This window comes from Oreochromis aureus, linkage group 5 (genome assembly GCF_013358895.1).
Source record: "Oreochromis aureus strain Israel breed Guangdong linkage group 5, ZZ_aureus, whole genome shotgun sequence".
NCBI classification, from domain to species: Eukaryota; Metazoa; Chordata; class Actinopteri; order Cichliformes; family Cichlidae; genus Oreochromis; species Oreochromis aureus.
The window spans coordinates 30,306,608-30,331,870 of NC_052946.1; the positions used below are offsets into that span (position 1 = coordinate 30,306,608).

The window sequence follows — 25,263 nt, forward strand, 5'->3', positions numbered from 1 at the left end:
TTCTTCACTACTTATTCTCTTTTTCCTTGTATTTCTTTCTCTGCTGGTCTCTCTTTGGTGCCAATTCTGTAACTTTTGCCAGCTTCATTTCCACTCTGTGTAGTGGGTCATTATTTCAATCTAAACCTCTTTACTTTTTCCACTGATGGATGCCAAACTACCATGGCAATGTGATCCTTTTTAAACGGGATATAAAGGCTTGTTTCTCAAAGTACGTTTTTACAGACAAACACTTTTCTTAAATCAATGCCACAAAACATAATTTGACAAAAGATGGTAGGTAATAAATACAAAAAGGGATTCTAATAGCTAATATTTCAGGTGATATCTTATTTCCTGACTGAGAAAGTTAAACTAAACTTACATTATGTAAGTTTGGTTTAACTAATGCACTCTATAAAAACAAAAAAGGTAATAATCAAGCTGTAGCATATGACCTTATGCTATGTCTCAGATTATTGCTTAATCTTAACACAAAAATCTACCTTTCAATCCTGCTATTTTATTTTAGCATCAACAACTAACAATTGAAATGATCACGCAAATATGACACAAATTTTCAGATATGGGATTTTTAATGTGAAAGGTGCATATGGCGTGCTCTCACGTGTGATGGGATGATCAGCGTGTGCTCAGTCAAAGTCATTGATCCAAGCATCAGGGGGAAGATCTCCTCTCTACAGGGTCACGACTTTCCCAGATTCATACGTGCCCCACCCATTACCCCCACCCCCAGTCCTCCACCCGTTCCCCTGAGACCTAGCTATTGTTCCTCCAGCAATAAAACAGCATTCAGCATGTTGCTTCATCCTTATTGTCTTGCTGAGCTCCCTGATTGGTCGAAATGGTGAGAAACTTCAGCCAGGCCAGAACCCACATATTCATATGGAGATAAATAGTAGAGATGAAGATGAGAGAGAGAGAGAGAGATGAGATTTCTACAGCACAGATATCCAGGCATGGCACCTACAATCACTGCAGCAATGAGCAATTCTCAGAAACATTCAACTCTGAATCACAAGGTAAATTGCCCAGCAATACCTAAACATATTTTTACAAATTGTCTCATATAATGCTTAAGTTACACTCCGGATAAAGTTTATTTATGGTGTTTTTTCCTCTTTTTGCAGCTCACAAAGCCTCTGGTGGAGAAGTTACGCAGAGAGCGAATTAACACGTGCATCGAGTAGCTCAAGTCTCTCCTGGGTCCTGAGTTCCTGAAACAGCAGCCAGACTTAAAACTAGAGAAAGCAGACATCCTGGAGATGACTGTTTGCTTCCTGAGACGACTGCAGCAGCAGCGTAAGCTGTGGACTCAGCAGCTGTTGATAAGGGCTACTCCAGATGTGTCCAAGAGGTGGCACATGTTCTGTCCAAAGATGAGGTGAACACTCTGTCTCATGGAAGACTGCTGAACCACATCAACAAACTGCAAAACTCCTCTGACAACCTGAGAGAGGCTGATATCTCTCGTCTGAGCTACACAGTCCAGACCACCAACACCAAAGATAAGACTCGAGTCAACAGCTCCCTCTGGAGGCCGTGGTAGACACCAACTGACAGAAGTTGTTAACAATGTGACCATGTTGGTTAAACATTAATAAGATTTTCAGTGTTAATTGAGAAATCTGTGTCATATTTTTTATTTTGCACAAAGTTCTGTTGCACTGATAGTTTCTTTGTTTTTTAGAAACACAATATTGTTTTCTATGATAACATACTTTCTCTCATTGATGCATGATATGATAACTACCATAAAAACTGACCTGGCTTGGTTAGGAATGATCATACTTAACTTAAATTCCTGTTGACAGGAGTTGTGAATTTTCTACCTACTTTTTTGTTTTAATTTCACCCTTTCTGATGCACTTTTACACATTGCTTTCTTATCTGAAAGATTTGTCAACCCATATTGGGTCATGTGTTCTATTATTAACATATTTTGAAGTGCAAAAAGCATAAATGTGTGTATAACTCAAAATGTATTTTCTCTGATTGAGAGTTGGGTCACTTTCTTTAGTTTATATTAAACTACCCTGCTGTGCCTTTTATATACATACTGGAGCTGTTCATTCTACTCTGATTAAGGCCATTGACTAGAAATACAAGTTTTTGTTGCGATGCATCATCACCACTCACGCCTCAGTGAAAGTACGTAAACATGATGTGACCTCTTTATTCTTCACGAATAAAAATAAATAAATTACCTAATATTGAGTTGTGTCACTTCATCCCTTCTACTGACAAAAGATCAATGTTGGTCAAGCTTTTAGTGGAGCAGAGTTGTCATTGTTTACTGGAGCATTACATTGTTGAGATACATGAACCACATCTTTCAGTTAGAACGCTTTCTGTTATGGCTGCCAAATATCTAACAATATCTGAAACACACAGAAATCGATTCATTTCTTAAAACATTTGATGACTCGTAAAATAAAACTGACAATTTGATCATTCCCATCTGTTGTTGTGCCTTTATTAGTCTTAAGGTTGGCAAACTCCTCTTATTTCACAGTCTAGCATCACACTTCAAACATGTGGCCCTTGAGCCAGAACAGGCCATTTAAATGGTTGAATAAAGCCCTGAGAATGGCTTTTCAAAGCTGATAACTGCAGAACAGAAGGTTTCCATGTTTAGACTGCATGCTGCATTTGTAACAGGACTCTATTACAGAAAAACTGCAACATGATAGTTTTGACTTAACTCCCAATTCTGTGCCAGCTAGAAGTCAAGCTAATCATCAGTTTTACAGTTGTCTGACTTCTTAAGGAGTTAACTCAACATGTTTTTTTCATTTACTAAAGTAGTGTTTATTTTTAATGACAGCAGACTGGATGTGAAAAAAAGAAAGATCATCAGTTCTTGTGCTCTGTAACATAAGTACAAGTTATGCAACCGTGGTATAAGACTCAAACCATGATGCTCAGATGGGAGGAAACCCATCTGGATGTTCAGCAACAATGCAGGGACCACTGATGTTCAAGCCTGCCATGAACTGGAACCTGTGGGAAAACCAGAATCACTGTTTACAGTGAAGCAAGTTTTAAATCACCAAGAAAGAAGCTGACCACATGGACATACTAAAAGTGTCTGGTCCAGGTGCAGGTTGCTAAAAGACATCATATACGTGTGGGAGCGCATGTATTTGAGCCTGTATGTCTACTTTCGATCGTGCGTGGACAGGGACGATTAGATTCAGCTCCCAATCGTCTTATATATGCAGTGCAATGTAATTAATATTAATGGAATATGCTGTTTACAAATCTAATCAGCATAAATAATCAGAGATTCCAGTCTAATCCAGCCATTTTAGGGTGGAACCTTTAGGTATCAAACCCGAGGCAAAGACTCAGTAATTAAATAGGTGAAAGAAATATGGCAAAGCAGATAAGATGAGAAACAGGCACAACATTATTTCAGTCTCTTAACCACATAGCGGCAGTCCACCGAATCACCAAGCACTTATCCAGTACAGACACTGGAACATCACCTTGTCACTCCATAGACTTGTACACGAACCAAACTGGTAATACAGTTGTTTTATATTAAAGTTTTTGTATTCATACAATACAAACCCTCTATTTAATATGCAGTCACAGCGCAGAGCATCATGTACTCCAATTTCACGAGTGGAGAATAGATTTGTAGTCCCTCACATCAATGTAGTGGCAGCCATCCTGTTCAAGACAAGTTTAGAGTGGTATGAATCCTGTAAAATGGGACCATTCATATCAATATGGGATCAATATGATATGACTCAACAACAGTACAAAACACTGCTTATTTATGAGAAATCATCAATGTATGTGAGAAAACAGAAGCTACAGCTTCATAATTTCTGGTGAATTTGACTACATGTCCACTCTTTATTGTTTCTTTTTGCTCTCTCTCTTTGCTGTCACCATCCAGCCCTCTTTATCTTCTTCTCTCAGCCTTGATGCCGGCACAAAGTTAAATATTACTGGGAATAAAAAGCATTAACAGATTCATATCTATTTACAGCACCATTCAAACTGAATGCAGGTTGCAGATGGTTATTGACAGTCAACATCCTTTTGACTTGCTGTCAATCTGGAGCTGTACTCTAAACAAACACTGAAGCCCAATTCAATAAGAACAGGAACAGACAATTTTTAAGAACTAAAATAAAAAATCAGCTCCTTGGCTCGCAACTTGTGACATACCAGCAGACTACTGGCTCAGACGGTTAAAATTAACTAATAATCTCTAGTGATTTAAGATAGATTAGATAAGGTTTTTAACGCTATTTATAGGACAAATAAAAAAGCAGACATTTTATAAGTCACAACAATGTTCCCTCAGTTTGAACTTTTGCTATATGTCAGTTAAAGTGCGTTTTAAATCTGCATCACTGATTTGTGTCATGAAATTACCTCTTCATCTTCTTGCTGCAGCAGCAACCAAAGTCTTATTCAGTCTATTAAAGTCAAACCAGCAAAGCCTCTGTGTGAGCACACTGTAACATCATGATATCAGCAACACTAGACATAAAACCCGATTTCATTCTATCCTGTACTGGCGTCAGTTGACAAGTTGGGAAAATAAAACATTTGAAGATAATTCCAGAAAATAATACTAAAATGCGCGATTATTACTACTATTGACATTGTTATTTTTAGGGGTGCTCTGATGAAATTTTGGGGTGCCAAAGTATTTAAACTCGCCTATGTCCCTGGATTACAAAAAATCCAAATTAAATTCAAACTTGTGCGCTCAGTTCTTAATTTAATTCTTTCACCCTGGAAAAAGAATAATTCAAATAAGTCATCAAAAGCCGCCCAAATATCATGACATTCACGTCTGTGACGAGTAAACTTCTGACGTCAACTGTACATCCACGAATTCTTAAATTATCCATTTATTTAATTAGTTAATAAGTTTTTTACATAATAAAATAATTATTAGTGTGGAATGGAAAAAAAAAAAAACCTGCGTTTCTACCTGTTAACGTTCACGTCGCTCCAGAACTTGTTTACCAGATGACGTGCACGCTCTGCACTGAGCGTGGATGCTGATTGGATGTCGCAGGGCACGCACGTACAGCACGCACACAGCGTCACATAATTACCGACCATGGCGGAATGTGGTCGAGTTGACAGCAACACAAGTCACACCATGGATAAAAGCATTACTCTTCCTCCCGATGAAATCTTCCGCAATTTGGAAAACGCAAAGCGCTTCGCCATAGATATCGGTACTTGGAAATATGAGCGCTTTCTCTCATTTTGCGGTCACTTTTGCACACACTGAGCTAATCTTCGTGTTTGTAGACCAGCTCTGCCGCAGCCTTAATACTCTGACAAACACAAGACTTTAGGTGAAAGAAGACAAAGCTAATGGTAGCCTCAGGTACACGCGATGTTAATTTGTTTGACAGCCAGTCAGTTTACTCTAAAGATGGAAGTCTGATGAGCTTTCGGGATTATCGTTTTACCTCATTAAGCGGATGTGTGCCTAACACAACCTGGCCAACTTTGACAAGTGCAAGAGCCTTCACGTTAGCTGTTAGCTACTCCGTTATAAAAATTTATCTCTTTCTAGACAATATCAGAGTTTGTCACTTCACTGCTCGTTTTAAGTTTCGCCCTGCTGTTTTCTTATCGGACATTATCGATGCTCTTTTGCTTTAACAGGTGGCTCTTTGACAAAGCTTGCTTACTACTCAACTGTCCAGCACAAGGTGGCCAAAGTGCGATCATTCGACCACACTGCAAAGGTACGGATGAAAAATACATTGTCTATGCTTTAAAATGCAACCACCCAAAAAATATGGAATCAGCACACTTGTAGGATGTTCATTCAGCCTTTTTGTGTTTTTGTTTTTACTTAGAACAACAAAAACAAACAAACAAAAACAAAGCAAAATCAAATCAAGTATTTTGAGAAATATGCTGACCCATCCTTACATCATCAGCTAGTACTCTGTACTTTTCACGAATTACTTGTCAGTACTTTCTTGCACCTCCTCAGGGTGTTATGATGTACAGGATTTTTTGAGGTATGTGCTCCACTATAAAAACCAAAGCTCTCCATCAAGCTCCTTCTAATAATTTTAACTATAACTTTCAATTAGATTAGTATCTGGGTTGTTTGGTGACCATGTCACGGGGATGAAGAAAAGCTTTAACTGTTGCTTTGGGACGTCCCGTAAAAATCACTTAATCATAATGATTGTCATCTCCCCTGGTCCTTTACATTAGATGCATTCCCACACCTTGAAGTCAAACTATTCAGCTACTAAATATATTTCTGATTTTTTTTTTTTTTTTTCAAATCTGATTTGCTACAGAGTTAAAAACAGTGCTGGCTGGACATCCTTCAAGTGTAGCGATTCCACAGTTTTTGTCAGGGCTTGTGGCAGAAGCCAACATCCGGACTGCTTGAAGTACTCAGACATTTCTCCTCCGTATGTCTGTTTTCTAGGAGGCTGCTGGTGACAAGCTGTATGAAATATCAATGCAGGAGGAGGTGACGGCACGCCTGCACTTTATCAAGTTTGAAAATGCTTACATCGAAACATGCTTGGACTTCATTAAAGACCATCTAGTTAACACTGAAACCAAAGTTATCAAAGCCACAGGTGGAGGGGCACACAAGTTCAAAGAGCTAATCGAGAGGAAACTGGGACTCAAGTCAGTATATACAAATCAATGCTAGATTATCACCAAAAAAACACCTTTACCTGTGCTGTATCATTCAGCATTTGTGGCAGTGTGCTAAAGTGTAGGGGCTGTAGGTATAAATGGAAACAAAGGGAGCTACATTTCTAGCATATTCTGGATGACCAGCCTTGAATTAACAATAGTCCTCTGTTCTTGTTGTAACCAGTGCACAAAGCAATATCCTGTCCTCTTCCTGTAAAACAGGAAATTGCGAGACAAATTGTACGTTTTTTTTTTTTTTTTACAGAGACCTTTGGAAGACCTTATAAAGACTGTTCTGGAAAATATCTAATATTTGATGGCTTGCCAGGTTTGGAAGCCATCTTTTTTTTGTATTGGCTAATTAAACAGACGACAACAAAATCATTAATGTGATCGAGAGCAAGATACAGTTTCAGTTTTCCCAGTTTGTTACTCTAGTCGTTTAATACAAAAAAGTAACGTATTTGCATCAGCTGGTGCTTGTTTGTAATTATAACCTGTGTAGCTTGAAGAGTGTAAATTTGTAGTCACATTGAATTAGATCGCTTGTTATTGTTGGTGATGATGCTCACCTGTTTTTGTGCTGTACTGTGGCAGAGTGGACAAAGAGGATGAGATGACATGCCTCATCAAGGGCTGTAATTTTGTACTGAGGAACATACCACACGAGGCTTTCGTGTACGCCAAGCATGCCGACTCAGAATTCCGCTTTCAGACGACTAATCCAGACATCTTTCCTTACCTGCTGGTAAACATCGGCTCCGGGGTGTCCATAGTTAAGGTAATACAATAAATAAATAAGAGAATAAAGAATGCTCCTTCTTGTGCTGCATCTTGTTCTTGTGCTTCTGCTCCCATTCATTACATTGGATCATGTTTCCATCTCTTTCCATCCTTTGCATTTGCACAGATTTTAAGAGTATACTTTGTTATACTTTCCAAATACCCTGTTTTTCCCCATGCCTTTGTGTTCTCTTAAAAACCTCTATTATAGAAACAACAGACAAATATTGGCTCTTTTAAAGGACTTAAGATGCAGTGTTTTTTGTTAAATAGAACATACTATGACTTCTCTCAATGATGCAATAAAAATATAATATTAAGACGTTATATGATCACTTTCATTCGATTTACTAGGTTCTTTTGTGATTAACGCACTACGCTGTATCACTTTCTTTCTCACTTTCTCCAGGTTGAATCAGAGGACAAATTTGAGAGAATAGGAGGAAGCTCGATAGGTGGAGGGACATTCTGGGGACTTGGAGCCCTTCTCACCAAAACAAAGGTATCCTGAGTAATGTGGACTGGTTTTATTACAAGTTACTTATCAGCAACTACTTAAATCGTGTATTTAAGGTTGCCTTGACTTCTTTTTTTTATTTAAACCGTAGAGATTTGATGAGCTGCTACAGTTGGCCTCGAAAGGTCAGCATGCAAGTGTTGATATGCTTGTTAAAGATATCTATGGAGGATCATACGGGTATTTGGGCCTGACTGGAGATCTTATAGCGAGCAGTTTTGGGAAGTCTGCTACTGCTGACAAAGGTGAGTCATGGACGAACGGGTTTTATTCAGCTAACTTGTAGTGTTATGTAAGTGTTGAGTCACTCCTCATTTCATTACATTTTGCTAGAAAAATGGGAAAAGGTGCAATAATTTATGTATTATTATTTATTTATTTATTGTAATTTCTGTAAGTAGTATTAAAGAGGTGTTTTCCAGGCTTCTAGAAGGACATTGAAGGCTCTTCTTTGGATGTTGGCTGTGTTTTTGTTCTCACACTGCTTCAATGGGAGGGCCAATCAATGGCTGATAATGAATCATTATGTGGATTTCTATCTAGGTTTGTTTTAGCTGCATTGGCAGTGTGTTTGGGTTCACGCCCATGCTGGAAAATTAAGTTGTTGCCAATCAGATACTTTCCATATTGCACTGGATGGTGGATCAAATCTGATAGCACTTTTCTGCGATCCCCAACACCACTGGCTGAAACGCAGCCGCAAACCATTACAGAGCCTCCTCTGTGTTTTATAGATGGCTGTAGACACTGACTGTTGTACTTCTACCCTGAACTCATCTGTACATATTGAAAATTAATTTAAACCAAAAAAATAATATCATATCCGTCACTCCATGTGACCTGTTGCCACTCATTTTCAGTTCAGTTCTTGTGTAATTTGGCATACCTCAGCCTTTTTGCCCCGTTTACCCTCCTGAAGAGTCTTCTTGACAGCCACCCTTCCACTGAGACCGTTTCTAATGAGGCTTCAGTGAACTGTAGATGGATCAACTGAAGGGCCATATTTATCTCTGGATTTTTTTCCTTTTTCTTAAGGCAATGACTTTAGTTGGCGTGCCACTTCTTCTTTTATCCTCCAGCTTCCTCAAATGTTTCTAATGGGCACACTGCACGGCATGCTGCAATATGCCAAGTCAGCTAATAGCTCTTTGGGAATTACTTGGTCGTTGCAAAAAAATATTGTCTTATGCCTGTTAACTGTTATCTTTAGCATTTTTTGTGGATTCAACTAAAGAAATGGGAGCAAATTAAATGTTTAGTGGCAGCCTGCGAATAAGAAAGTGCCTAAAGGGTCAATTTAAAATAGTTTCTTTCTTAAGTTGCCTGTTATGTGTAGACACAACACCGTTTCATCTCCTTAGTTATATTGCGTTTTTGTTTAATTGCGAAAATAGTACAAAGACTGGAAAGACTGAATATGAGCATAAAGCAGTTAATGTCCAAAGAAAACTCCTCCAAAAAGCTCAAAGAACTTTTTCCCAAGAAAAAATTAGAAAATTGCAAGAATGTGCATCTCCTTGGAAGCAAATTATAAGGAAATGAGGGGTGGTTAAAAACAGTACTGTGCATCCTTGTAATGTCAGACTCTAACAACATGGTTATATATTGTGTTCTGTATTTGGAGTTTATTCATTTATCATGACAAAAAACCACCTCACATCCTTTCAGTATGTTTTTAGTCCTAAAATGAAAGAGGCTTGCTCTGAAGGGCAGCAGCTGCAGGGCAGCAGCTGCAGTAAGCTCAGATTATTCACGGTAAAATGTATTCCAGTGATGGCCTAGTTTCAAAGCGTAATATATCTGAATTTGCATTTAAACTCAAACCACACTAGTCCACCTCAGATTATTACATTTGAGTAGTTTCTTCCTCAGTATGTAGAAAAATGGCTTCTTCCTTTTTAACTGTCATATAATGGTTTTTTTTTTAAGTGTAGCTACTGCAGTTTGAGGACTTAATTGATTGAAATAAATTGATTATAACCAGATACTTTTATTTCTCTAACAAGGCAGGATCCCCCTTCTTTTTTACCTTGTTAACTACTTCATGTGATGTTTTTGCTCAAAGACATATGAGCATGGCTGTCATGGCTGAGCATTTTTCTTGGAATTGCAACGCACCAGTTGCAGCCCAGTTTAATGCCTAACAATCCTCTCACATACCATATCTTTTAGGGAGGGGTTAACTTGTCAGAACTTGCAATTACAAACGAGTTTGAGCTAACATTAGTGACACCTTATATATTAGGTAATGTCAGGAAAAAAGGCTCCTATATAGAGCTTTTCTACTTAGTTTTCTACACGTGCTTTCTGTCTAACATCAGCAGCAACTTGGGAGTTTAGGATTTTGCCCAAAGATACTTTGGCAGACTGAAGACTGGAGACACCAACCTTCCAGTTAGTGGATGACCTGCTCTACCTCATGAGCCAGGGCTGGTTTACTCATATATTACATATTGACTATACATATTAAAGGAGGAAATTGTGTTGAGTTGCTTCTAAGCCATACTTGGCACTGTTGCCTCACAGCAAAAAGTTCTCCACCTGTCTGGTTTTCTTTGTGTATCCCTGCTTCCTTCCATAGTCCAAAGAGATGCACTCCCTGGGGTTAGGGGTTAAGTGATGATTCTAAATTGCCAATAGGTGTAAATGTTAACCTAAACTGGAAAAGTGGAAGAGCATGGATGGATGAAAGCCAAACTCTATCATGATAAATTTAATTTTGTTTTTGTCTCAAGGAAAAAAAAGTATCTAATATTTTCCAGTTTTATTACAAATACAGAATCAAATTGATGCCTCTTCATCCGGTGTTGTATTGGTGAATGTTATGGAATAAAGGGATGGCGTTATTCTATAACATTCAACATCGTTTATAATTTATTGAAGTGATGTCTGTAACTGTTCAGCTGCTACTGTTGAGCAATTACTGTAGGTAAGTAGTTATTCTAGGGTATAGTTCCAGTTTGAAAAATTAGGAAGTGTTTTGATATGTTTTTTGTTGTTGTTGTTGTTGTTTTTTGTTTTTTGGAGGCTATCACAGTGTAATCCCGGTGCTATTTATATACTAATACAAAGTCTTACCTCTTTTATGCCTTTTAGAGTTTTCTAAAGAAGACATGGCCAAGAGTTTACTCCATATGATCAGCAATGACATTGGGCAGCTGGCCTGTCTTTATGCCAAGCTTCACAACCTGTCCAGAGTGTATTTTGGAGGATTCTTTATTAGAGGACACCCTGTTACCATGCACACAATCACCTATAGCATAAACTTCTTTACCAAGGCAAGCAGAACTTTTGTGCACTGACACAGAAACAACTTTACAAAAGGCAGTCGTCTGTTTTTTCATGTCAGTGTAGTTGTGAACTGTACAATATTTAAACCACAACCTTTTGACCTCCTCTTGTTTTGTTGTAGGGTGAAGTTCAGGCCTTGTTTTTGAGACATGAAGGTTATTTGGGAGCCATTGGAGCCTTTCTTAAAGGAGCAGAGGAAGACAGTAAGAAAGAAACAGCTAATACCTCTTGTGGTTTTCTCACCACGATGATTGCACTTGACTGTTCTGCTTTGGTATAGACAACAACCTGATCTAGTTGGTCTTTGACAGGGCCCTTGTTCTTATCTTATAATTTCTGCTGCTAACTAGTAGCTGCTCACTCCTTTATATCAAATAGCTTTCTAGATTCAACCTGTGGTTGGACAGACCCTCAACTCCCCCGACACGGACTGCAGCTGGACAAAAGTAGTCTTTTTTTTTTTTCCTGCTCTTGAGATCCACTGCAAGTTGAAGGGCCGCTCTCACCAGAACCTGCAGCACTTACAAAACTAGTGTTCCTTCACCAAGCTCTTCAAGACTGCACAACAGGGACTGCCTTTGCTAGTTGGAGTCCAAGATGGTGAAGTTAAAGTCCCTCCACAGTGACCACTAGAACAGTTATGGGTATTCTGTGGGAAACATTAAAGGGATCACTGAAAACTGAAAACTTAACAGTATTACGAGAATTCTTTGGAAGCAGTTTTCAGTGAGATTAAGTATAATTAAAATCTGTGGAGGTGGTCCTTGACAAAAACGTATTTCATAAACTGCCACAATAATACATTAAGGAATGATGTATCATCAGAGATCAAAGACCAATAACAGTAATGTTTAAGTACGTTAACTTTGCAATAGACATGTTTAAATATTAACTTTAATGATTATAAAATTCTCTGTAATCCAAACATTGTTTGGTAAATGTATTAACGTTGACATTGTTCTCTTTTCTCTAGATCCAAACCAGTATAGTTGGGGTGAGAATTACGCAGGTAGCTCAGGTCTGATGAGCGTTTCTCCTGACATGAATCCTATGCAACGTGCTCGTAGTGGAACGGTGAGTCCACAGTGAGTTAGAGATTTGTGGTATCTGAAGACCTGAAGCTGGGCCACGTAGCACAACATGGCACATCAGCCCTCATTTGCGAATGTTTTCTTTTCTTTACATCCTTTTCCATCTAATTATTGATAAGTTTATATATAAGCTTCAGTTTTTTATTTTTGATGGAGATGCCATCATTATTGTTCTCGCTGAATACATAGTCATAAAAAAATTCATTCCATTCATCTTTGAAGTCTAATTTTTTTCCCCATTTTCTGTCCACACACTCTTCTAACTCTCTCCTTCAGTTTCCTGTAAGTACCTCTGCCTGCTTTGCTTGTTTGGTGGTTTGATGGCACATTGGTTCTGTCCAACACGTCGTGTAACTGCAAACACTTAATTCTTGAGTTGTGACAGGCATTCATTTGTGTGTTCACATTAGATGAACAATAGACAATAATATGTTGTTTGATGTGTTTCAGGTGTGCACTTTGCTTTTTTTGTAATACCTTGAGCTTCTAGCTCACTGTAGTAGCAAGAGCAGCTCTGTGCCCTCCCCACTCCCAATCTCCCTCCCTCAGCCCGCAATCACTGAAATACCCTTGTGCCCAACTTGCATTCACTAGTTTTCATTACTGCAGACTGGCTCTTCTTTGCTTTTCTTTCCTCTCAAGAAACCATCAGCAGATGTATTAAGTTCTTTAAAAGGAAAGGACTTCCTCTAATGGACTATTGATTGTGTCCATTTAATGAATCTGTTGGTTTTCACTGGCTTTTAGAGTTAAATTCTGCTTTAACCTCTCCTCCTCTTTACTGCAAAAAGGGGAATTATTTTGAAATACACCCTGGAATGATGGTGTTTAAGAAGGGTAGCGGGAATAGGCTTGTACAATTTAAGAGCTGGAATAAACGTCAAGTTATCTGAGTGGTTAGGCTTTTATCCATAAAAGCCTTTTATGGGCAAGGCTTGATAGCGTGAATCTTTTCTGTCTCTTTGTTGTGTAGTTTGACATGTTGGAGATGGACCGTCTGGAGAGGCAACTGGTGAATCTGCCTCTGCTGCAAGACCCTTCCTCTTACATCCCTGACACTGTGGACCTCACAGAGGATGCTCCGGCCCGTGAATACTGGCTATACTGCTTCGAAGAGGCCCTAGATGGGGTAGGATGGCGTCATAGCTGTAATAGCAGGACTTAAATGTGGTAAATATCTGCAAAATTATTCATAAAAGGAGGGGGAAAAAAAACAATGACAAAATCAAGTCCGAGCCCAGCATTCAGCTTTGAAATCAAAGGTATGAATTCTAAGGTGCTTGTTTCTATTAATATTTTAACTCTGTCAGATTAGACAGCTACAAAGTAATGTTGTCTTCTCATTACTGAAGACATGACTGACTGCACATTCTTCCCACGTTACTCATGCATGCAGCATCAGGAAGAGCTGCTAGCTAGTCATTTCCAGTAAAGAATGTAAACACAATGGGAACCAAACAGTGTTTATAATGCTATCTGCCAGTCTAATTCACAGTTCCACCTGACTGCACTGGCAGCATCGTTGGCTGTCAGACTGCTCTCTGTTTATTTTGGTCAACCTCAATGAAATTGCTCAAAATAATTCTAACATGCCAGTCTTTCTGTTAGGACGTACTGAGGAATCTCAGATAAGGCATAGTGCTCATAGATTGTGACACAGCATGCAAGACAAAAAGAAAATGTTGCATGACATCCTTTTTTTTTTCTTCTGAACCCAAAGAAATTATCCCAGTTTTGCTCATAATCGGGTGGATATTGTGTAGTTTGAACCCAGGGTACAATTTTTAGGTCACTGTTGGGGAGATCTGTCTCTTACTATAGCATGTGGTGGGATTTTTGAACAAAGGAATGAATTTTGACCTGATCCTGGTCTGACAGTAAAGCTTCACGTTTCCCTTTTGGATCTGGGAAAAGTTCAAGTCAAAATATTTGCCATTTACATGGTGATATATACACATTTCTTTTATTTCTTTGCTCAAAAGTTGAAGTGTTTTCTGAATACCTTTCTTTGTTCCTTGAGCAGGTGGTTAAGAGAGCTGTAGCGAGTCAGCCTGACATGCCGGAGGCAGCCCTGCGTGCTGAGAAGTTCCGTCAGAAATACAGACACAAGCTTCAGACTCTTCGTCAACAGCCATTGTAAGGACTGCTACTGGCTCTGCCACTGCATCTAGTTTACTCAGAGGTTACTTTAAGTCTAAACTAAAACTCTTTCTTCACCGTCTGCATTAGTTTCATCTCTTTATACCTGCAAAATCTTGATGTTGATCCTGTTTACTCTTTCAGTTTTTAGGACTGGGCTGCACTCCATAAGTGTGGATTAGTAATAGAACCACAGCAGTAGGTCTGTAAAGGTCTATAAGATTAAAGAAGAAATACTTTCAAATTCCAGATATTCATATATTTTAACTTTCAAATAGTTTATTTCGGAACATTAAAAAGGGGGGGAAACTGTGGAAAAGTGCTTTGCATTTATTATCCCAGCCCGGTTGTTTCTATATGTTTCTCTCTTGCTAATGTAGAGTGCTTCTCTTCTCACCTAGTGCTTATGGATCCCTCACTGTCAGAAGTCTGTTAGACACGAGGGAACACTGTTTAAACGAGTTCAACTTTCCTGATCCCTACTCTAAGGTCTGAGTGAAATCTATCAAATGTGTTGTTTTGCTTTTATGCTCTTTTCTTGAATTTTACAGCTGAATTGGCCTTTAGTGACCAATCTCACGGCTCCGTAGCTTTCTTTTTGTTGACTGTGTTTTTTTTCTTTTCTTTCTTTTTTGGTCATGCTCATACAGATGTGATTTCCACCTGCTGAATTTACCCTGTACATGGCTCTTAAACACACTCTGCTGTTATTTTCTTTACTTTTTTCTTTGTTTTTTTCCTTTGGTGTGACTAGATAATCTGTCCTTTGTTCAATATGAACTTTTATTTTGTGTTTTTGTATTTCAGATTAAACAGAGGGAGAATGACATTGCTCTCAAGTACTATCAAAAGGCAGTGAAGTCCTTGGATGAGCTGAGCTGGGAGGAGAAACAGTTTGCCCTAGTCCGGGGTGTCCTGGCTGGGAATGTCTTCGACTGGGGAGCCAAGGCTGTGTCAGAGTGAGTGGTCTTTTTTTTCATCTCTTGCATCTGGGTTCATAGATTACATCAACCCAGTTGCACAAGCTTTTAGAGACACCAAACATTTTAGCCTCAGTCTTGAAGTTTTGAAAGTTTTGTTATTGTTTGGTAAACTGTCGTTGGTTTGAGCTCACTTTAGTCTGTTTCGTTCTGACACTTACAGCGTCCTGGAATCTGACCCCGAGTTTGGGTTTGAGGAGGCTAAACGACAGCTGGAAGGTATCCAAGTACTTTAACACAATTGCAACTGCACTGCAGACGTATTGTTAACTACATGTTAGCAGGGCATAAGCACTGTCAGAGGTCTATCTGTGTCTCAGTCCATGCAAGCACATTATGTGCAATGTGAGGGTCAACTGTGTTTCAACAGCAGTCAGACAGACAGAATGTTTCGGCTTATTTTTATTATACTAACATGTCTCCTTGCTTCTCTCACTTGCACTCGCTTCCTTACGTTTTATCTCCTTCCAGTCGGGATGTGAGAGACGAGAAGACCGAGGAACCAAATTCAAACATTTGTTCCTGTAAAGTAACTCGGTTACTCTTAATGTCATCGCATGGGTACACCTTGGGTTGATTTGATTGGATTTCCAATCACATATTAGTTTAAGGAGAGAGAAACAACTTTAAGCCTTAAGATGGCATATTGAAAATCTCCCAGCATCACATGACAACTGAAGCATGAAAATGAACTTTTAAGTGCGAGTAAACATTGTTGTACAGCTGGTGTGGAGACAGATTGATATTTTCAAGAGGAAGGTATCTGTTTAGTTTGACATGTTTGAGGTGGATGAAAGAAAACATCTCTTCAAACATTTCCTATAAGCTGTGCTTATAATGTTTTGCTTGCTGGTACACCTTCTGATGTCTGCTGATGATACACTGTCAGGTTTAAGACCTGCTTTTATGCCTCTTGGTGGTCAGACTGACTTTTGTATTTTCTTTTTTATTCCCCTCTCAGAGCGGCCATGGCTCATTGATTCCTATGACCAGTGGCTTGAAAGACTAAAGGTCAGACTCATTCTGTTGGTCTTCACACTCACAAGCTGTTTTCACATGTGATCTTAGGGCAGTGTCTATAAAATCAGGCCTGGATCTTGGCTGAAGTTGTGCATTTTTACATGCATCACACAGCAGCAGACCGTTTGATTCAGACATGTTTTCACCTCTGTGTTTGATATAAGTGTATTCTTTCATTGGATGTCTCATTAGAAATTATGCAAACTTTGTTTCCCTTTGGATCCGACTATGTGATTGAAGCTTTTTCGCACATGTACTGCAGTCATGTACCTTTCTAGACATTTCCCTGGAGGAGCTTTGTGTGAAAACACAAACTGAGACGTTAAATGGTCTTAAGCCTACCATAAACACCTTATGTTCAACACTGTTAGAACTAGGGATAAGCATGTTTTGATGAACCACAAAGAGATAACATCTTCTGGGTGCTCATTAGTAGTGTTTTGCATACTTGCAGGAATGTTTCTGTGTTTTGTTTTCTTGATAATTAATGGCTGAATGTCATCCATCCTGGTTTTCTCTTGCAGGGTCCTCCTCATAAGTGTGCCTTGTTTTTCGTAGATAATAGTGGAGTAGACATCATTCTAGGAGTGATGCCTTTTGTAAGAGAGCTTCTCTCTCGAGGAACAGAGGTAGGAAATTGACAGAATAATTACAAAAAGACAGTATTTGGTCAAATGTTCATTAAACTCTGCAATGATTCTACTGTTTAGGTGGTATTGGCCAGCAACTCTGGTCCAGCTTTGAATGACGTGACGAATGGTGAACTGCAGATACTGACAGAAAGAATTGCTGCTATGGATCCCGTCATTGAGTAAGTGTATATAAGTGATTTTAAATGTGGTTTGATATTGATGAGACAAACTCTTTAGGGCATAGATTTTTATTATTGACCTAAAGGACTAGATAAATTCCAATTTGCTTTAGTTGTTTGCTATAAATTAGTTTTACTTGTCATTTCTACACATATTCATCACATCTGAACAGTGATAAACATAGAACAATAGTTGTGGAGACGTGAATGACTGATTAAAAACAACCTCCACCACCAAAAATACAATAAATTACAAATAACTTGTACTAACAGCACATTCTTAAGGGTGAGCTGCCTTGTATTGGCAACAAAAGCATTGCTCATTAGGAGCTAGCATGAGCAACAAAATGCTTGTTGTAAATAATACTGTACATATGGCTGATGTCTACAAATCGCTGGGCTGTGGTGTGTTTGTTGTTTTGTAGGGCTGGTCTGAGAGAAGACAGGCTGCTGCTGGTGCAGAGCGGTTCCAGTTCTCCGTGTTTGGATCTGAGGTTAGTTGTTTTAGTTTGCATTTAACTTTTTTTATATTTTTTAAAAACTCTAAGTAAGCTTTCCACAAACTGCAGCCTGAAGCTGACAGAAACAATGAGCTCCTCTTGCTCTGAATGCATGCATACAAGCTTCAGTCCATGTCTGTCAAATGAATGAATGAACAAACAAACATTTGACCTCCACAACACTGATGGATGAATTTTATTTTTTTCAAAACGCACATGCAAAAACATAAAGTCCTGTGAAGTGATAAGAACAAGGTTAATCTGCTTTCAGACCTATAATACTGATGTTCTCTCATACAGTCCATTCTGGATTCACTTTAAAATGTTCTCACTTGTTTTTAAGAGGCTCAAATGTTAAGCGCCAGTTACTTAGCAGAGCTTTTGACACTCTCCTAGCAGAGCACTGAGGTCTACAAACCAGCTGCTCTTGGATATTCCTAGATCCGGGCTTAAAAGCAGAGTTTTTAGTGGTGGCTCTCAATGTTTGGAACAACTTACCTGTTTATTTTAAAAAAGTATTTGTTCTTGGTTGTTTGCAGGTATAGTTGACGAGAGTACCTTGACTTTCTGTTATGCAAACAGTCTTATTCACTTTGTTTTATTTGATTTTTTTCTCTGTATTTATTGTTGATTTAATCACTAATATGTATACTGTATATTTTGTATAACCTGTACAGCACTTTGATCAACTGAAGGTGTTTAATATGTGATGTAGATGTAGACTCTGACCTGATTTGACTCGACTTCTCTTGGCTCTGTATGATGAGATGAGAAAGTCAATCCCTAATATAATACTGATATTAAAGTAATCAGCATAAGATAATAATATCACATTAGTGATGGCGGGAATACTGATAAGACAGTTCCGACTTTTAAGTTCCTTTTTTTGGACTGTGTGATAGTCGTAGCTGTGCTCCTATAATGATAAAAAAAAATAGTGCAGAGTGTGGATAACATAAGCTGTTAATTGACTCCTTGGGGAGGAGGAGTAAGATAAATCTGATTAAAGCCCCTGTCCTGACAAGAAATCAGGTGATTCTACGTCTTTGTTGTTTCCCAGCCGCCTGGACAAAGTTTTGGCGATGGTTGTGCGGGAGCGGCAGACCGACCTGGTGATCATCGAGGGAATGGGTCGAGCCATTCACACCAACTACTACGCCATGCTCAGCTGCGAGAGCCTCAAGATGGCCGTTATCAAAAACTCGTGGCTGGCCGACCGACTGGGGGGAAAACTGTTCAGCGTGGTCTTCAAGTATGAAGTACCAGTCGGGAAACCAAACAAGGACTGCGGTGCTTTTTCTCCCTGCTGAACGTGACAGAAGCCGTTTGAGTTGAAGCTCTGAATGTAAGGAGGATGATCGTATACTGCCACTGAGTGAACAACCGATTTTAACGCTGACTGTTAAAAATTTAGGTGGGTTTTTGAGGGTGATCATTAATTGGGAGATTTGTATGTTTCATTTTAAAGTCGACTTTTGGCTTCATGAACATATTGCTTTCTTGCACATCCGTCAAGTTTTCTGTTGAATCATATCACAGTTTACTGCTATCAGTACTACCAGTTTATATACAAAGCTTTTATTTTGAAAATGTGCGCCTGTCATTCCCAGCATGGCTTTGTACATCTAAGGGATTTGACTTTTTGGCTAGATAGAGACAGCAACAGGAATAATTATAGCTTTCAGTGGTGAGACATATTTAATGTGCCTTAAGGTTGATGTGATTTCTCTCACTCAGTTTTGCGTTTAATTCCTGTTCTAGGTGTCATATTACACAAATGTCAGTTTTTTCCAGCACTCTCAGGCCATAGACAAAAAAAAAACTCATGTTTCTTTTTATGACATTCACTCCACTAATCGAATTGAAATTAAGAATCACTGTCGTTGTCATTTGTGTAGCTGTTGATGTGGAATCAGGGAAGATCGGCTTGATCAGTGGGAGAAGCAGCACTTTATCACAGCAATTCAAGAAACCTACAGTGTTCCTCCACAAGGTGGCAGTATTCTACTGTGATGTAGATTTTTAGTCTTTAAGTCTTTCCAAAGGTGCTTGGTGTCAAAATTAACACAGCATATTTCAGGTTCAGTAAACTGTAAGCATCACATGGAACTTGATGTCACTGAGCTGGCTGTGGCATGAGTCCATGCATTCACTGTAATTACCCGGCATGTACAAATACACACTGCAATCCATCCCAGAGTCAAAAGATATTTGTTTTAAGGCAATAATACGGCAGCTTCTAGTTGTATTGTTAACTTCATCACAAAGGTCTAAATTCAAGGCAGGCTCTGATTAAAAAAATTCTTGGTATGAAAATATCTCCCAAAGTCACAGTTGCTTCACTTGTGTACTCATATTGCAATATTGTATTTTTCATTTGTACATATATGTGATATACAATTGTGTGTGTATATATATATATATATATATATATATATATATATATATATATATGAATACATATTGTGTGTACATATATATATGAAATTACATCACTTCAGTTAAGCACACCAAGCACAATTTTAAGTATTATTATTCTCCTGACAATCAATTTTAATTAAATGGTGAAAACCTATATTTTACCTTTGTGTGTGTGTGTGTGTGTGTGTGTGTGTGTGTGTGTGTGTGTGTGTGCGTGCGTGCATGTGTGTGTTGCATTCTCTTTGTAGATGTGTCAGAAGAGTTTTGAACTCAGTAGAGAAATCGGGAAAGTTGAAAGTTGCCCCATATTAAAAAACCAAACCTGCCCCTGGCAGTATGAAAGCTCAGCACCCTAGTATGTGGCAGTTGATGCCTGCTGGGGAGCTTCGAGCTGATAATGCATGAGGAGGCCTGGCAGGGGGTCCTCCTGCTTTTCCTCTTGCTCATCACTCCCACTGCCAAAACCCTCACAGAACCAGTTCTGCAGCCTGTCCTTATGGATGTGGTGACATCTGCTTATATCCTATGAAAGGTCTGCTCTGGTGGGGTTTTTGTTTTTATTTTTTTGCTAGTTTTTTGGGGTTTTTTAGACTTTCCAGTGCAGACAGGGTTGTGTCTGTCCATCAGTGCAGTCATGCACACATCATGAGATAATGGGCACCCCTTGCCTCCTACAAGCTGTCTAGGTCCTACAAAGGACCAAGACAGCTTGACAAAGTTTGGCTAGATTGACACACCTGATGCTGCACGACTACCATCAGTGTTTGATCATAATCTGTGTGCATATACAGCACTCTGCTGTTTTGTGCACAGTGATCAACTCACATAATGAACATTTATTTCCACCGTCTTTAAAAATGCATGTGATTAACAGAGAATGATTTTAAAAAAAGAAAAAATTTCTCATTTATGCCAATTATTTAGTATTAATTGAAATATTCAGATGTAGCCTGTTAATAATGAATTCCTTCCATAAATCATTACATTTCTTTTAATCTTGCATGATGTCATTAGCTGTTCACAGCTGTTTTTAACAATAACAGCTATGAAGGATGTCAGTATTGATGCTGATGGTCCTGACAACTCCTGGTGTTTCAAATCATACCAGACTCGTTGTTTGTAGCCATTTTGTATTTTTATAAAAAGCCGGGGTTGTTGGTTCGAAATCTGCAGCTGAAAAAAGTAGTTTGTGTAGAGAAGAAACAGTCTCATCTTGCTCGATGGCTATACAAAATCTTACTCTTTACAATTTTTATAATGACTGCAGTTTTTGTTTTAAAGAAATGTCAGTGTTGTGACAGCGTAGCCTGCAGCTGTAACATATTGGACTGAATTTGGTTAGCGGTCTGATGGGGGCAAACTGGCAATCAGGACATCCTTAAGCTGTGTGACTTTTCAGTGAACTGCTCAAAGCCACTTCAAACATAGGCTCTGGCTCCAGGGAACAGGAACCCCCATTTGGTAACAGGAAGGCCTGTTAGATAATCCACTCTACACACAGTATCTGGGTGAAATATTGCTGCACACAAAAAAATAAATGTTTTCCCCAAACAAGCAGATGACTAACATTTAACTAACAACATGCTAAACTAAAAGATCTACAAGTACAAGATGGACTGGCACCAAACATACATGGTTACCAGAATGTTACAAATTGGTTCAAAGGAAGTGAAAACTAGCATGTAAGACACCTGCAGGTTAATTTCCTCCTGCAGGTTAATTGGCATTCATGGAAAATCAAGAAAACAAAGCAAACATAAAGAGATGTGAAAAAACATGCTAACAATTACTGAAACAAAGTATTATTGAAATCAGAGACTTACAATGACACTACTTAAGATTATGCCTGCATGTTTGATCACCTAGAAACCTTTTTTTATAAATTTGGAGAAGTAAATAAAACCTGTTGTGTTTCTTAATTCTGCGGGTATAGTATTCCAAGTATGTGCCACTCTATAAGAAGAAACTCACTGCCATCTTTACAAAGTTCTCTAGTAAATATGCACGTGTTGATTTCTTTTTCTTAATGAACTCATTAAGTGAAGGAGAGCATACTATGAACAATTGTAGACACAAATAAAATGTCTATAAAGTTAATCAAATTTGAAAAAACATGTTTATTTAAAAATGTACAGTTATGATTTGACTTTTTGCATAATGTTTTTAAGGCATGCTTATAAAGTCTTTCTAGTGACTAATGTGGCCCAACTTGTAGTTCATTTAAGTGAGAATCATGGCGTTGATGCACATTTTGATACGCTAACGGTTCCTGCTTAAATGACACTTAAAAGAGTTTGTAACTTTTCAAAGCATACATTACAAACACAACAGCTAAAAAGAATGCCAAATAATTAAAGACGATGAATATTATAATTTAAAATATTAGAACTATTAGAGACTAGAGATGGACCAATCCGATATTACGTATCGGTATCGGTCCGATACTGACCTAAATTACTGGATCGGATATCGGTGAGAAATTAAAAATGTAATCCGATCCATTAAATATATAAAAAAAAACACCTCACAAAACTTGCGACACGGCGTAACTCGCCTCATAACCGTAGCATGTCGGAGCAGTGGGCTCACGTGATAGAGCGGCTGTGTGTATTTGTAGCCTCGCTACCAAACCAGCATTTCATCTCGGAAGAAGTTATCCCAGAGAGAAGTAAAGCAAGTGTGTAAGTTCATCTCTGAATGTTTGTAAAGCGTTCCCATGTTAAGCTTAACAACGGGATATATGGAGCGACTGCCTCTCTCTCTCTCTCTCCTGCGGCTACTTCATGAAACTGATCAATGATCAGCTGATCGGCTTTTCTGTCGCAAGACCCTCTCTCTTCTTTGTTTTTGGCCCACTTTGCACCAGAAAGAGGAAACCAGCGGCGGAACAACAGCAGCACGTTTAAGCTTGATAAGCTGTCGTTAGAATTTATTTAATATTACTTTCTAAACCAGGATCCTTTTCTACGCAGCTGACGGCTGGTAACTGTGCAGGGGCGGATCTAGCAAAGTGTAGCCAGGGGGGCCGATAGGGCATTAACAGGGAAAAGGGGGCACAAAGACATACTTTTCTTTCTTATTCTCATTTAAAATATCTAGCTTTTAATAAATAATTATCTGAATCTTAGACCCAAAGTTTTAATCTGATGTAAAATGTATAGAAGTCCATTACTGTATATAGTAACTGTTAAGTCTAATATACCCTAGTAAGCTATAGTACTTTTCCTTTGGGAAGGTACCATCTGTGCAGTTTGCAATTCTGTTGAAGAAAGATGTTGAATTTAATTATTCTTGAAAAATAATTTAATTCTGTGCATTTTTTTTTCACACTGCATCAAATTAAAGTTGATTACGTCGATTAAGCATCATGAGGTGGAGGGTGGGGGGTGGTTCCCTATTTTTTTTTGCTGGGAGTTTGCAACCCTATTAGTTAGGTTGCTTAATATTTCTGCTAAGTACTCTTTAAAATACCAGAATAGGGAGGATGGTGTAGGTTTAAGTTTATTAGATTGATCAGTGTTGCTGAACTATAAAATATTTTGGGTGCAGTGTATTTTTTTACATACAGGTATAACAGAATAGCTTTAGTGTTGTTGTTTATTTAAACTTGAGGATGAACTTATACAAAATGCAGCAAGATATTAAAAAAACAGTTTTATTGATTAAAAAACACACAATATCGGATTCATATCGGTATCGGCAGATATCCAAATTTATGATATTGGTATCGGTATCGGACATAAAAAAGTGGTATCGTGCCATCTCTATTAGAGACATCAACATTTTAGCATTTTCCTCATACTGCAGACTGACAGAGATGGTGGATGGCTGTAAATTCTAGGTTACAAGATTCAGTACATTATACTGGGGGAACAAATCACATATGCATGCATACCTATGTTAGCATTGTATTTTCTCAGCCAGTCATCAATAATCTGACCTAAATGAATGACCTAAACTTCACTAAACACTTGACAAGGCACAAAAACGACTTCAAAAAACCTCAGCAGCTGCAGTGGAACAGACCATTTGTCACATTTTTTGGTACAACTTTCCAATTATAGATAAGGTTCATAACACACTGATACCACAGCCCCAGTGAGACAGTGACGCATTGACTGTTACTGTTTGCATAATACAAATCACTGTAGTTACAGTAAACACAGTCGTTTCAAAAGAAGTTTTCTTCTCAAGCTTTAATTTCAACATGCTGTGGCTGAACCTTTTGTGACTGTGAGCAACAATAACATCAATTAAATCAATCACGTGACCTTAAACATACAACATGATAATGTGGGTACCACCACTGTTTTAGATAAATGGCTTTTCTGGTTTCACCCGTGGAAGTGGTAAACAGAATTTTTTCTCACACATCGGAGTTTTTTCACTCAAATGTTACCCACTACTGACTTATTCTTTCCGTTAGAAAGGTGGAATTGAGTGTTCAAGGAGGACAATGAGTTTGCAGAGGGGTGAAGTGCTAAAATGGCCTTCAAGAAGGTCGCATGTCTCAATTTTAAGCAACTTCATTGGTAAAAAAAAAACAAAACAAGATAGTTCAGTTTTTGTTTGTTTTATTGAGCTTGACTAACTTCTCATTTGTTTTACTGACACTTTGGTATTAATTACACAACACAGCCTTGTATTTTGTATTACTTTTAGGTGCCTTTTCAAGTCCTTGTAATTTTTATGCATACTCAATCACAACACATCATTATTCAAATTGATGGGAGGTACATCATCATTGGCAGCTTGTAATTTAGTTGCTGCTGTGACAAAAAACACTGAAAATATCATCAGCAGTTTAATTTGTTACTGCAGTTGTGTTTCATCTGGTATATACATCAGTCTGACACAATATTGAAAACTATGACAGATTTTTCTGTTACACTGCAATGTGTTCTGGGAAATCTGGGTTCCTGTAACATCCTCCTTTGTTCACGTACCACCCACTGCACACCCTACAGTGGTTGGTACTGAACGGGATGATGTGCGCACCATACAAAACTGCTGGGGAATGGCTCAAGCATTACAACAAAGGGCT

At 38.4% G+C, this 25,263-nt stretch overlaps 1 protein-coding gene, 1 long non-coding RNA gene and 1 pseudogene across 7 annotated transcripts; 2 read left to right on the forward strand and 1 right to left on the reverse strand.

Moving 5' to 3' along the window:
* Positions 1-959: 959 nt before the first annotated feature.
* Positions 960-1,741, forward strand: LOC116315038 (annotated as a pseudogene).
* A 310-nt stretch (positions 1,742-2,051) lies between these two features.
* On the reverse strand, positions 2,052-5,092 carry LOC120440221. Of its 2 annotated transcripts, XR_005613082.1 has the most exons (4): positions 4,964-5,092; positions 4,396-4,439; positions 3,577-3,678; positions 2,052-3,003 (listed from the first exon to the last, which is right to left on the reverse strand). It is a non-coding gene; the product is annotated as an uncharacterized LOC120440221 (long non-coding RNA). The 2 variants fall into 2 exon arrangements; XR_005613081.1 differs by lacking the exon at positions 4,396-4,439 and having other exon boundaries at positions 4,964-5,019.
* On the forward strand, positions 5,063-20,252 carry pank4 (pantothenate kinase 4 (inactive)). 5 transcript variants are annotated; one of them, XM_039612189.1, is made up of 21 exons: positions 5,063-5,216; positions 5,656-5,738; positions 6,446-6,654; positions 7,264-7,447; positions 7,859-7,951; positions 8,058-8,211; positions 11,063-11,244; positions 11,379-11,460; positions 12,231-12,331; positions 12,625-12,630; positions 13,322-13,477; positions 14,372-14,484; positions 14,889-14,976; positions 15,295-15,446; positions 15,631-15,686; positions 16,429-16,478; positions 17,012-17,116; positions 17,198-17,298; positions 17,724-17,792; positions 18,859-19,143; positions 19,697-20,252. In XM_039612189.1, the coding sequence occupies exons 1-20, from the start codon at positions 5,096-5,098 to the stop codon at positions 19,106-19,108; spliced, it is 2,355 nt and encodes a 784-aa protein (XP_039468123.1). In that variant the 5' UTR covers positions 5,063-5,095; the 3' UTR covers positions 19,109-19,143; positions 19,697-20,252. The 5 variants fall into 5 exon arrangements, with proteins under 5 accessions (XP_039468123.1, XP_031589097.1, XP_031589098.1 ...); XM_031733237.2 differs by having other exon boundaries at positions 18,859-20,252; XM_039612190.1 differs by having other exon boundaries at positions 5,158-5,216; positions 6,446-6,490; positions 18,859-20,252.
* The last annotated feature ends 5,011 nt before the right edge of the window (positions 20,253-25,263 follow it).

Coding starts and splice junctions, on each gene's coding strand:
- pank4 (XM_031733237.2), top strand. CDS start 5,096: ATGGCGGAATGTGGTCGAGTTGACAGCAACACAAGTCACACCATGGAT. Junction 7,952..8,057: donor CCCTTCTCACCAAAACAAAG/GTATCCTGAGTA, acceptor TTTAAACCGTAG/AGATTTGATGAGCTGCTACA. Junction 15,447..15,630: donor GGAGCCAAGGCTGTGTCAGA/GTGAGTGGTCTT, acceptor TGACACTTACAG/CGTCCTGGAATCTGACCCCG.